The sequence below is a fragment of the Rhinoderma darwinii genome, chromosome 1 (assembly GCF_050947455.1).
Source record: "Rhinoderma darwinii isolate aRhiDar2 chromosome 1, aRhiDar2.hap1, whole genome shotgun sequence".
NCBI lineage: Eukaryota > Metazoa > Chordata > Amphibia > Anura > Rhinodermatidae > Rhinoderma > Rhinoderma darwinii.
The window spans coordinates 620,077,875-620,092,136 of record NC_134687.1 but is presented as its reverse complement, the minus strand read 5'-3'; the positions used below and the strand labels follow the sequence as shown (position 1 = coordinate 620,092,136).

Sequence of the window (14,262 nt, the reverse complement as noted above, 5' to 3'; positions counted from 1 at the left end):
CATTGACTTTATTGGATTGATATCTTCCACGGCTAACTGAGCTTGTAATTCTATGATCCACTGGACTACTACCAGTACTCCTATGTTGGCATTGGCTATCATTGACCTCAAACACGGGTGACTCTCTTTTGCTACACTTATGGGCTATATCCACTTTTGCAACCATTGTTTTTTAAATTGTTTTAGTGCGTCTGCAATGAAAAATGACTTTGCAAATAGTCTTAAAGGATAGAATTAGAAAAATATGGGCTGTGTGTGGTATTGGAGCTCAGCCCCAATCATTTTAACCCCTTGAAGTACAAGCCATTTTTCATATTTTAGTTTTTGTCTTTCCCTTTCCTCCTTCAAAGAGCCATAATGTTTTTATTTTTCCGCCAATGGAGCATTGTGAACTGTTTGTGGGGGGAGTTATAGTTTTACTTGGCACGTATTGCAGAGGCAGGGCTTAACAGGAGCAGAGTGATAGCAGACCTGTGGGCCTTCATTAGTCATCCAGGCTTCCATGACAACTATCGGCGCCCTGAGATCACGTGGGGTGGGGGGGGGCAATGGGCTGTTCATTCTTCTTTTTAACGGCATAGATGTAATACACAGTTGACACTCGAAGCGTATGGAGCGGGTTTAGCCCATGATCCCACTCCGTACTTCAACCCCCGCATCATGACTTACAGTGTCGTCATGGTGCATCAAAGGGTTAATGGATCAGAGATGCCGTATCAGACACAACACATGGACAGGTGTGGCGCTTTATCTAGAAGAAAGCAATACTGTACAACTTCTTTAAATAAAGATTCCCTATCGTTTAGGGCCAACACTCCTATGCAGACCTGTGGGTCTCCATGTTAACAGACTACAAATAAAACCTGGATTCTACAGTCATATTGTCATCCATCTGTCTCCTGCTTCTTGCTAACCTACCATATGTATGTAAGTAGGCAGGGGCGTAGCTAAACGGCCCCGATGCAAAGGTTTTTCATTTTGCCCCCAACTTCTCATGGCCGATTTCCCGCAGCTTTTAGCTGCATCTCTGGCTCTCCTAAGTGACCCAACGATGTAGCACTAGCAGCCGGGGCGTCACTACGGTCTTGAAACGTCAGGGGAAATAGCCCCAATATATATACCCCCCCCCAAAAAAAAATGTGTGTGTGTGTATGTATATGTGTATATAGGAGACAGCATATCTATAGCACTACGACCCTATAGCTATGGATAGGATTAGATACAGTGGCTCCGCAGACAGTATCACACATGATAGGATTAGATACAGTGGCTCAGCAGACAGTATCACCCATGACAGGATTAGATATAAGGGCCAGCAGACAGTATCACACATGATAGGATTAGATACAGTGGTTCCGCAGACAGTATCACACATGATAGGATTAGATACAGTGGCTCAGCAGACAGTATCACACATGATAGGATTAGATACAGGGCTCAGCTCGCTGACATTGTGGCTCCAGCTCTGGACCCAGGAAAGGTAAGAATAATAATTGTTTTGCTTTTTTATTTGTTACTAATTATTTTTGTGTGTTTGTGTTTTTTTACAAGTTCGGTTGTTGGACTACGTCGGATTCGAGGACTACTTTGATAAAGGCATTTTTTTTATTCTCAATAAAATGGATAACGAGGGTTGTGTGGGATTTTTATTTCAATAAAGTATTTTTTCTATGTATTTGTATTTTTCTAAACATTATTATTACCACCTTAATAATAGCTGCTGGCTGATTGACAATGTCCATTGCTACAGCGAGGCTTAATGTTAGCCGATGCAGAGGCTAACACTAACCGCCCAATATTACCCTGGTACCCACCGCCACCAGGGGTGCTGGGAAGATGCGGGTACGATCCAGTATCTGACCATCTGTAGTGATGGTTGGGCACTGGCTCGGCCACAGGCTGGTATTATTAGGCTGGGAAAAACAGTGGCCCTTCCCACGCTGGTAATGCTAGGCTGCTGTATTGTATCCGGCTGGTTATAAAAATGTGGGAACCTCACATCGTTCTTAACAATTATTTATTTATTTATTTAAAAAAAAAAACTATGTGGGGTCCCCCCCATTTTTCATAACCAGCCAGATACAACACAGCAACAGCAAGCTAGCATTACCAGGGTGGGAAGGGCCACTGTTTGGCCTTTCCCATCCTAATAATACCAGCCTGCGGCCGCCCCAGTCCTCTACCGTCGCTAGAGATGGTCGGGTACTGGATTGTACCCGGCTCTTCCCGGCACCCCTGGTGGCAGTGGGTACCGGGGTAATAATGGGGTTAGTGTTAGCCTCTACAGCGGCTAACACTAAGCCCCGCATAAGTAATCAGCCAGCAGCTATTAATAAGGCGGTAGTAACAAAGTTTAAAAAAAACACAGACATAGAAAAAAACAGGCTTATTGAAATAAAAAAAACACACACAACCCTCATTAACCATTTTATTGATAATAAAAAAAAACGTCATCGAAGTAGTTCTCGAATCCAACGTAGTCCAATGACTAAGGGCCAGTTCACATCACCGCTGACCTTCCGCGGACGTTTCTGTTGGGTAACCCCTGAATAGTTGGCTGCGCTATTGGTTGCGTCAAGAACAATGGAACCCTCACAACGGTGACAAACGGAAACCTTTAGCAACATTTCCGTCACCATGGAGATCAATGGTGAGGGAAACGGAAGCTGAGGTTTCAGTTTGCCGTTCCGTTGAGGGGTTACCCGACAGAAACCTCCGAAGGAACCCCTCAATGGAAGGGGAACACTGATGTGAACACAGCCAAACACATATGGTAGGCTTAGATAAAGGGCCCATGTGCATGTGTGATACTGTTTGTTGGACCTTGTATCTAAGGTAGGCTTAGATACAGGGTCCAGCAGACAGTAATCTTATACAGTATAAGATTACTCTCTGCTGGGGCCCTGTATCTAAGCCTGTCACATGGTAGGCTTAAAAGGGGTTGTCCAGTCCCTAAACATTGATGGCCTATCCTCAGGATAGGCCATAAATAGCTGATGGGTCGGGGTCCGACTCCCGAGACCCCTGACAATCAGCTGTTTTGAAGGGGCTGCAGCGCTTGTACAAGCGCTGTTTCCCCTTCATTTCCCTTACTTGCTCACACTGTGAATCGCTGACACGTCCGTGTCAGCGACTCACAGTGTGAGAAAGTGACTGAAAGAAAGAGGAAGTAGGGCTCGTAAAAGCGCTGCACCACCTTCAAAACAGATGATTGGTGGGGGTCCCGGGAGTCGGACCCCGACCTTTCAGCTCCAGCAGACAGTGGTATCAAACTTACCCTCCTCGGTCGCAGTGCAGGTCCTGACTCCATCCAGGGTCGGGATGTTGTGCGCAGCGCATAGCATTGTGTCGTCATGCGCTGCGCACAGTGCTGTGACGTCAAGACCTCCGCTGCGCTCCAGGAGGAATGTAAGTACTGTCAGTTACTATAGTAACAGGGGCCTGTGTAGTTTATTACATAGGCCCCAGTTACTATGGTAACTTTTCACTGATGTGGTGTGGGCGGCTGCGGGCCCCCCTGGCTTAGGGGCCCGGTCGCAATTGCGACCGCTGCGACCCCTATAGTTACGCCACTGTAAGTAGGGAAAGATAAAAGGAAGTATGTCTGCAGAATCAGACTACAAAGAGATTGTAGTCTGTTACCATGGAGACACATACTGTAGGTTTGCATAGGAGCTGTAGATACAAAATGATAATAAATTGGACATTTTTAATCAAGACTATATTCAAAGTTACTTTAATTTTCATTTAAGATTCATTGGTATTGCAGCTCACCACTGAATTAAATGGAGCTGAGCTGCAATGCCAGGCAAATCCCATGGACAAGAGAGGCACCGTTTCGGGAGAAAAAAATCAAATCCTTTTTTCTAATCCCATAACAACCGCTTTAAAGCTATTCTAATTGGATTGCATTTTGATACATCATCTGTCTATAAGGCATTAGGTAAAATGTGCCACATATGCAGTAAGTGAAATTTCTTTACATTCCAAGTAACATACTTGCCCATGAAAAATTCTTTCTGATACTCCGTGAAAAAATGTTCATATTCATTCAGGTATTTCTCATCTAGGGAATATGTGGACACTAGATATGGAGTAGACGGCAGCTTGTAGCCTAAAATAAATACATATCAGATACTTGGTCAATTGTCACTATTGGGTGCTCCACCTATGAAGAGGTAAGGCTGGGTTCACATATACAATTCAGGCTCGGTCGCAAATTCCATAAAAATTGGACAGGAAGAATAGCGCTATAAAGCAGCGCTATTCTTCCTGTAAAAACTACATACACCATGATGGAACCCATTATAATTTAATCAAGTCTGCGCGTGCCAGAGGTATCGTTACATGATGGATCTGGCTCTGCGTCGTGGCTTCTGCTATAAAAAAATTCAGGATGCCGATGTAAACAGAGATTCCCTATATTGTACCTGCGAGGTGCGCTGAGATCTTACACCTTACGTCTGCACTGCTTTTATTGCATTCATGTTTTTCAAAAATTCTTGGAATGTGACAGGGTTTAAGTTTTAAAGAAATATTCAGATATGCTCTGTTAATGGATAACAGCCAATATGGCTGTCGTAAACACTCCTAGAGGGTTTATTATTCGTCTTTAGTTGACTCTTGAATAGCAAAACTTATGTTGTGATAGACTACCCATGGTCTTCTGTCAGGAAAGATCTGTAAATAAGATGGGACCAGAGTGGCCAGGAAAGGCCCTATACTGTACATTTGGTCCCATAATATAAGACCTCACCATAGTGTAGAGACTAGGTTATGATAGATCTATAAAAATGAGAAAGGAAGAGGGAGAACAGAGGAAAATGAATGCATTCTTTCAGGAAGTAGAAGGTCAACCATATGTATCCTACACGAGAGAGGGAAGATTGGGGAGACGAACCATAGCAATGTTTGGAAGAAATCTTATGTTGGATCAGGATGACCTGTGCCCGGCTCTAACATCAATTAAATAACTGAGCAGGGGGTTCTGGGTAAAGTATATACATAAAGCTGGAGTAATAGACCCATTGGGGTCAGATCCTTTCGAATTGATCTAACTTGTAGTAGAGGAACTTGATAGTCTTTTGTTGGTCATCATCCATGATGGTTCCTTGCATTCACTATAGATCTTAGTTACTAAAAACATGTAATTTGTGAATATATTTAGGCATATCCTAATGGGTTTGTTGAGTATGGCCTTCCAGAGGGATGTACTCAAAGGAGTTTTCCAGGGACATATTTTTATATATATATATATATATATATATATATATATATACACTACCGTTCAAAAGTTTAGGGTCACTTAGAAATTTCCTTATTTTCTAAAGACAAGCACAGTTTTTTTCAATGAAGAGAACATTAAATTAATCAGAAATACACTCTATACATTGTTAATGTGCTAAATGACTATTCTAGCTGCAAACGTCTGGTTTTTAATGCAATATCTACATAGGTGTATAGAGGCCCATTTCCAGCAACCATCACTCCAGTGTTCTAATGGTACATTGTGTTTGCTAACTGTGTTAGAAGGCTAATGGATGATTAGAAAACACTTGAAAACCCTTGTGCAATTATGTTAGCACCGCTGTAAACAGTTTTGCTGTTTAGAGGAGCTATAAAACTGACCCTCCTTTGAGCTAGTTGAGAATCTGGAGCATTACATTTGTGGGTTCGATTAAAATCTCAAAATGGCTAGAAAAAGAGAGCTTTCATGTGAAACTCGACAGTCTATTCTTGTTCTTAGAAATGAAGGCTATTCCATGCGAGAAATTGCCAAGAAACTGGAGATTTCCTACTACAGTGTGTACTACTCCCTTCAGAGGACAGCACACACAGGCTCTAACCAGAGTAGAAAGAGAAGTGGGAGGCCCCGCTGCACAACTGAGCAGCAAGACAAGTACATTAGAGTCTCTAGTTTGAGAAATAGACGCCTCACAGGTCCTCACGCCATCTGTCAAGCATGGTGGAGGTAATGTGATGGTCTGGGGTTGCTTTGGTGCGGGTAAAGTCGGAGATTTGTACTAGGTAAAAGGGATTTTGAATAAGGAAGGCTATCACTCAATTTTCCAACGCCATGCCATACCCTGTGGACAGCGCTTGATTGGAGCTAATTTCATCCTACAACAGGACAATGACCCAAAGCACACCTCCAAATTATGCAAGAACTATTTAGGGAAGAAGCAGGCAGCTGGTATTCTATCTGTAATGGAGTGGCCAGCGCAGTCACCAGATCTCAACCCCATAGAGCTGTTGTGGGAGCAGCTTGACCGTATGGTATGCAAGAAGTGCCCATCAAGCCAATCCAACTTGTGGGAGGGCCTTCTGGAAGCATGGGGTGAAATTTCTCCCGATTACCTCAGCAAATTAACAGCTAGAATGCCAAAGGTCTGCAATGCCGTAATTGCTGCAAATGGAGCATTCTCTGACGAAAGCAAAATTTGAAGGAGAAAATTATTATTGCAAATAAAAATCATTATTTCTAACCTTGTCAATGTCTTGACTATATTTTCTAGTCATTTTGCAACTCATTTGATAAATATAAGTGTGAGTTTTCATGGAAAACACAAAATTGTCTGGGTGACCCCAAACTTTTGAACGGTAGTGTATATATATATAGCTACATATATATGCGGTACATATATTTAGGGATGATGGGGATCACATTAGATATCTGAGGTGCGGTCACAGGATTTTGTGACCGCACCTCAGATAAATCAGGTGGGCGGTATAAACTAAGGGAAGGGAGAACTAGTGGGGAGGGCCAATAGACACAGAGGGGGTGGAATAATTAGTAAAGAACAGCCCTGTATTGTTACATCGGTCGGTGAGGTATCGGCACAGGTCTGTGTGTGTTCTAACTCTCGCGCATGAGCCGGTGTCGAGAGAAAAAAAAAGACAGATGAAAATCAGAATTTCCATCAGGGCAGAGGTAGGGAGAATAGGAAGTAACGTCTTCAGATTTAATACAGATTATATATTAGGAATTTTATTAAAGCGGTTGCCCACCTTCTGACAACAGATGACCTATCCACCGGACAGGTAATCAGTATATCATCAGTGCGGGTCCGACAACCAGACCCCGCACCGATAAGCCGCTTCTGTGGACTGCGGGCACCAGATGTTATGGCACTTAATGCTAAGTACGGGGCCCGGAAGCAGTTGGTTCCGTACATAGCATAGCCGCCGTGCTGCAGTACTGCAGGTCTGCTCCTATTCACTTGAATAGGAGCAGAGCTGTGGTACTGCAGCTCGGCCGCTATTCCGCGGCCAGAGCTAAGTGCTTCCGGCATGTACGTCCGCTGCACAGAGGCACCGGACCAGCTGATCTGTGCAGGGTTCGGGTGTCGGACCCCCACAGATCATGTACTGATGACCTATCCGGGGGATAGGTCATCAGTTGTCAGAAGGTAGAAATCCCCTTTAAATAGTTACATAGAATATTAGGTCAAAAGTTTTGTGTCCCTGGAAAACCCCTTTAAGGGAAATATTGGTTCACAATGTGTTTATTTTATATACACAAATATACTACCAGTTGTTTCAGACCTGGGAGTGTCCCGTCCCCAATCTGATAAAACATCCTCACATCATGTCCATTGTCTTGAAGAACACGTGAAACTTCATCCATTAAGAGATAATGACTTCCACCTTAAAAAGAAAGAAGTAGTTTTTGAGTGCAAATGTAATAAATGTACGGCTACATCTACGCTTGCAACATTTTTTTTTTTATTATCATTATTATTTCAATGCAGGAAAAATGAAGCAACTTTGAAAATAGTCTTAATCAATGTGTCTCCATGGCAACAGACTACAAATAAACCCTGTGTAGTCTAAACTTGCTGTCATACTCCCATCTATCCACCTACTTTTTGATAACTTACTAAATGTAGGGGACATATAGAAGTATAGTAGCCTCTAGACTTTAAAGGTTTTGGGTGGTTTTGAAAACCCATTTCAAATACTGTAATAAAGAATTCTGAGGTGGTTGGGGGCATTACCGTTCAGGACCCTCATCTATTAGCTAGATTGCAGAATGCCTTTAACACTGTAGGATCTGACAGGTCCATGCATTACCTAGACCGCTTGTTGATTTCAGTTGGCACTGTGTAATGCTTGATTTCCACTTTGGTGGCACTGCAGAGTAATGGTGCATTCACTGTCGTGTTCCTCCAGGGGGTCCTGCAGAAAGACTAGTAGGCCCACAGGCGTATAGCCGCTGGGCCAGGGTCTGTTGCTGTAAGGAGTTAATTAAGTTTTATATGCTAGAGTTAGGGTTTTGGTGACATCACATAGTTTCAGCCATGTATTAAATTAGGCCCCTGATTGGTTAAGGGGCGTTTATTATTTAAATTTGGAAGTGCATATAAGATGTGGCTCCCTCTAACTCAGTCTCCTTTGGCCGAGATTTCAGCACCCATGCCATCAGGCCATGCCAAGCCTCCATGGCACTGGGCCACGTCCCCCCACAAGTGCAGCACCACAGCAACAGACACCACCCCACAGTAGCACAACGTATGAACAGATGGAATAAGCTCAACTTACCATGCGCCCCCAGTGGACAACTGAGAGCACAAGCAAGAGCAGAAAAACTTATGAGGTCATTCCTAAATTAAAATTAGCTGGGCCAAATGTGTGGAGTGCTGGTACCAGAGATTCTGCTCTTGCTTGTACTCTCAGTTGTCCACTGGGGGCGCATGGTAAGGTGAGCTTATTCCATCTGTTCATACGTTGTGCTACTGTGGGGTGGTGTCTGTTGCTGTGGTGCTGCACTTGTGGGGGGACGTGGCCCAGACCTAGGGAGGCTTGGCATGGCCTGATGGCATGGGTGCTTTTGGACCTCTGGGTTGCTTCCTCTGCAGGAGCGTTGCTGCAGTGACGGTGACCGCCACACGGTGCTGCAATCGATAGAGTAGGAACCCACTTTAAAGAGGTCGCCGTGAAGTGGCAAGTGGGTTTGAATACAATTTGAACAAAATGTTAACAAAGAACCTCATGTTCATATTTTTATAAATTTTGCCTAGCCGCGATTGATCATAGTATATAGTGGATGTGCGGTCCATGTCTAGTCTCTCATATATATATATAGAGCAAAAATCAGGCAGCACTCCGTTTATGAAGGCTTGAGAAAGGCTCCAGGGGAAGGAGCTGAAACGTTGCCTATGGGACAATAAAAGTACCCTCTTTTTTCACCTTCATAAACGGAGTGCTGCCTGATTTTTGCTCTATATGAAATTGGGATCTTGGTTTATCCCTTTGGGCTTGCGCCCATACTATACCGCTGCTGCTGGATCCATTTGTCTGTCTATATATATATATATATATATATATATATATATATATATATATATATATATATATATATATATATATATTATTGTTTACATTCATTTTGGCTTTGTATTGTAGATTCTGTTGTATTAAGTCACAGCTGGTGGGTATTTTAAGTTTACTGGTCTTACCTACATGCCCTTTGTCATAGGCCGGCATTCGGGTTGTGTTGACCACAATTAATTGACAATATTTCTATTTATGAATTTACTTAAATAAGATAATTATTTTAAATAAAGCTGTGGCCGACCCCTGAGTCAACCCACTTTAAAATACTATTATGCGTTATGTGTTTCATTTGGTTAAGGGGTAAGTCATTTTCTAGTCTACGGGCTAGGTGATATGTTTATATGCATGCGGTCACCCTATGATCAGCTTATTGTTGAGAGACCCCATTTAATAAAAAGGGATTGTACAAAGCAGAGAACCTCTACCGCAGCAGTAAGACCATCAAGATCCGCTTGTTTCTTCGCGACAATTTCTAGCCTACAAATAACATTGCATACAGCATGGAACCCCTGAGCAATTCTTATGCTGAATTGACCCTTTGTCTCTTTTTAGTGGCAGCGCCGGCTTTATCTTTCAAGCTGATGATGAAACAAAGCAAACTTGGACACATTTGTTGGACATTCAGTGCTTGGCCCTGCAATTTCGAGATATGAAAGGAATATCACAGGAAAAACTGATACACAGTATCATGCCTAGTGCAGGATCTGAAAGTGCAGAGCATGACATAATGTATGAGGTCTCCTTTAAGGGTTCTTCCGAAACTGCGCCCCCCTCTTCATGTGACTGCATCTAGTATTGCAGCTCAGCCCCATTAACATGAATAATAGGCACAGCCTGTGGACAGGTGTAGAGCTGTTTCTGGAAAAAATAAAGCAGATCCTTTTTTTGCTCCGGGACAAACCTTTAAAGGCTATGTACAGTTGTGAGTGCCAATTTTTTTTATTTTGTTTATTAAATCAATGTGTTTTGAAGCAATTTTCTTATGACTTTTATTACATTTTTATTTTACTTTTAGGATTCAGCTTCTTTGTATTCTGCATACACAGAAGCTGTATCGTTCTCTCTAAGCCAATTCCGTCAGTTCAGCTGAACTGATGGCTCGGTTGAGAGCAGGTCCTGTGTCCATGAACTTAGACGTGATCAGCATTAGCTGGAACCTGTGCGTCAGACACACGCAGGACAAACTCTCAGCCGAGCTGTCAGTTTAGCTGTATAGCTAAACTGACGGAATCAGCTGAGAGAGAACGATATAGCTTTTTTGCATACAGGATTCATAGACGCTGATCGTAAAAATATATATATATATATATATATATTTTATTAAAGTCAATAAGCAAATGGCCTAAAAACCCGAAACACATTGATTTAATAAGGAAAAAATTCCATTCAAAGGTATGCATCGCCTTTAAACTACCAATGTTTCTAATAAGCTGTTTCCTTTATTTCACCTAGTTTGATACATATTTACTTTTAAGTTTGTAACATGTACGGTAAGTGCAAAGATTGTCACAAGCTACATAGCAACCGGTGTCATTGATTCTTTCTGGATCTGGATGATGGCCTCTGATCTAGTCTACACAATTAACTTTTTGTTAATTAGTAACCTCCGAGACTGATAGAGCAACTGGAGAGGGATGAGGGGGTATGAAGCACTGCTGAGGCCAGTGATTGGCTGCATTGCCAACATGGATATACGGGCACGTCATCGAAGCAGCTAGGTAATAAAAGAGCACCGGGGACCATTGAAGCGGCAGCGGGTCTATCATTTGAGTATAGGTTATTTTGTCATCTTAGGGCATTTCCTGCAATCACAAAATTTTATTGGGGGCTCAGAAAACCATTTTGACTCTATGTCTATGCAAGGGATTTGGAGCTTTTTATCAGAAAACGGAGCTCAGACCGCTATAAACATATATTAAGAAATAAATCAGCACAAAATGTTGGACCTAAAAACAATATAATGATAAAAGGTTGAGGTTCACTTTAAGGCAGCTGCATTGGTTGTCACCAGATTTACCTGGACTAAGACAATGATCTTATTTACTGGTCATTTACATTTGTTTTTTACAGTTTTAGAGAAAATGTTTTTTTAATTTTGATTGTCACTATATATATATATATATATATATATATATATATATATATATATATATATATATATATATATATATATATATATATATATATGTATATATATATATATAAACACAGGGAATGTGCAGTATAAGACTAGATTCACGTGAGCGTTGCAAACCTCGGATATGAAAAACTGCCATTTTTCACGTACGAGTTGCATCTGTGCTTCACCCGTGCGGGATGCAATATCTCGCATCTCCTGTAGACTAGAGTCTATGGTGGGATGCGTGAAGCGCAAAAAAATAGGACATGTCCTATTTTTTAACGGACCCTTCACACAGTCCATGTGAACGGCCCAATTGAATTACATGTGTCTGTGTGACGGCCGTTCTTTTAATGGCCGTCACATGGACGTAATCAATGTTCGTGTGAATAAGACCTTATAGAATTAGGGTTCACATAGTTGCCAAAATTATGTTTAGCCAGCTGAGAGCAACATGTGCATCACAATCGAATAGACTATTAGCCTATCCCTTTCACTTGTACCTAGTAATTCTTAAAAACAGTTTTTGTCAATTTGTGATATTTTGGTTATTACCCCGTAGTGTTGCATAAACATTATACATCAGCGTGGCAGGAACCTGGACTAAGAATCATACATTCTCTATCAGGACCAGCTTTATGAAGGATGTTGTTCTGGTGTTTTGTTGTACAGTGTACGAATAACTATACAAACAGTACAATATATATACAGCACAAGACATAACTACCATACACTGCAAAATTAAATTGTACAGTGTCTAAACATCAGTGCCACACAATGGCGAAGTAGATACCACCTTACAGTGCTCAAATACTAACATACAGTGCACAAAAATAGCAACATACAGTGCTCAAATACTAACAAATAGTGCTCAAGAATGGCAACATATAGTAAATAACAGATCCCTTTCAGCAGGGGCAAAACGACATTCAGCTGATGCCATACATGCCTTAAGGGGTTAAATTCTGGCGATCATTTGGTGATCAGTTATTGCCTAGGGAATGCTATGGATGGCTGCACATTTCTTCTGCTGCTGCCACAGGGTTAAAACAAAAAGGTAAAAAAGTAAAGTACATGAACTCACCAACAAAACATATTGTCAGGATTTTGGCTCCCTGTAGACACTGAACATGTAATACAAGGAGAAGGAAGAAAGTAAGGAGCTCCCTTCCTCCTGCCATCTTCAGATCCTTGTTTCAATCTTTGCTCTGAGGTTAATGAGAGCAGAGCGAGGTCTCCGGTCTGTAGGAGTTTCTGCAGCTCAGCTTTACCTCTTGGATCAATGTCAAGAGTACACAACATGATGCTTATCTGTGCAATATCTGTTGCGGAACAATCTGCACTGGAACTAAAGAAACTATATATAGAAGCTGCGTGACTTGTTTTCCAGCAATTGTTACACAACGGACACACGAGAAATGACTAACTATAGTAAATTATGTCTTTGCCAGAGTGGCTACAAAGAGTGTCTCTCTCTGGATGACCCAGTACATCCGTGATAGGCCACTGATTTCAATGGTCAACATGTAATTCTTAATTTACCCTCTAGTGGTGCTGCAGGGAAATTAAAAGCTTGCTGATGAGTCTCCCACAGATTACAACTGGTTGTTGGGGTCTCAGCAGCAGGGGCAAGCTGTTGGTTGACCCATCTAACAAAGTGCAACTTACAAAGCGACTTGTGCAAGACTTATTACCCGCCAATCTATCTTGTTGATCTATATATTGTGCGAGAGTGACATGAAAATCCATTTATTTCGGGACATAAAATATTTTTATGGTCTGCACCTGTCAAAGTACAACAAGTCTGTGTGTAGCCCAAGTCTTAGGTGTGATAAGGCTGGTAGGTTTCCTGCCTCTTAGTAATGATCTTGTATACGGCTTTCCAACTTTCCATTTAGAGTGTACCTCCTGTTACAAATGCTGGTCTACATGGGGAGACATAGACAAACAGTGGAATGACTGCGACCAGGTAAGGGATCGCCTTAATGCCTCTTTCTCCAAATATAAGCTTCATGTGTAATACAATTAATATTTGTGATGGTCACAAATGCCCCAAGGCGCCCTTTTCAGCAGAGGCAGTTGATGCGTACAGAAAACACAGCCCTAATCTCTATGCAGATGTTGCCCCTGGTCGCATTTGAACCCTGGACTATAGTTCTTCAGGGTAACAGCGATAACCTGCAAGCTACTGTACTGCCTCATCAAGAAAAGCCAAGTTAAAAATTAGCAAAATGTATAAACAATACTGCACCGCAACAAAAAGGGGCAAAAAAAAACAAATAATGCTGAAGTTCTCCATCTGGAAATCTACATCTTTAAATAAGGACCTAAGAAGCAACTCTATGAAAATGCTTTGCAGTTATTATATGTGGGTTTTTACTGCTTGCTTTTTCCTTATTGTAGCCAATGAAAAGTGAAAAAAGCCAAAACAACAATAAAGAGCAAAAAAACACAAAGTGCACTAAGAAATATACAATTCTCAACCACATAGTATAAAAGGGAGCATTGTAAAGAAATCCAAAACCTTGCAAAGCCACAGTGTATAAAAATACTCCTGACTGTACAAAGAAACAAACAGGATTACAACAAAAACATAAAAAAGTAAAGTATGTGAACTCACCAACAAAACATAGTGTCAGGATCTTGGCTCCTTGTAGACACTGAACATGTAATACAAGGAGAAGGAAGATAATAAGGGGCTCCCGGCCTCCTGCCATCTTCAGGTCCTTGTTTCAATCTTCGCTCCGAGGTTTATGAGAGCAGAGCGAGGTCTCCGGTCTGTAGGAGTGCCTGCAGCTCAGCTTTAC

At 41.8% G+C, this 14,262-nt stretch overlaps 2 protein-coding genes across 7 annotated transcripts in view; one reads left to right on the top strand and one right to left on the bottom strand.

Moving 5' to 3' along the window:
- The window catches only part of CAPSL (calcyphosine like), an 87,194-nt gene that overhangs the window by 4,439 nt on the left and 68,493 nt on the right, over window positions 1–14,262 (top strand). The window contains exons 1-2 of one of the 5 annotated variants that reach the window (XM_075841944.1): window positions 10,961–11,054; window positions 13,354–13,424. The exons of 3 other annotated variants lie outside the window; for them this stretch is intronic. In XM_075841944.1, coding sequence (XP_075698059.1) covers window positions 13,411–13,424 — 14 coding nt within the window. In that variant the 5' untranslated portion in view covers window positions 10,961–11,054; window positions 13,354–13,410. Of the gene's footprint in view, window positions 1–10,960; window positions 11,055–13,353; window positions 13,425–14,262 lie in introns of those variants that run through there. One more of the 5 variants, XM_075841938.1, reaches the window with a different exon arrangement.
- UGT3A2 (UDP glycosyltransferase family 3 member A2) overlaps window positions 1–14,262 on the bottom strand; it is a 26,354-nt gene extending 12,092 nt beyond the window's left edge. Inside the window, exons 1-3 of one of the 2 annotated variants that reach the window (XM_075841900.1) lie at window positions 14,076–14,262; window positions 7,546–7,647; window positions 4,000–4,114 (exon numbers count right to left, since the gene is read on the bottom strand). In XM_075841900.1, coding sequence (XP_075698015.1) covers window positions 4,000–4,114; window positions 7,546–7,647; window positions 14,076–14,172 — 314 coding nt within the window. In that variant the 5' untranslated portion in view covers window positions 14,173–14,262. Of the gene's footprint in view, window positions 1–3,999; window positions 4,115–7,545; window positions 7,648–12,539; window positions 12,704–14,075 lie in introns of those variants that run through there. The other variant, XM_075841891.1, reaches the window with a different exon arrangement.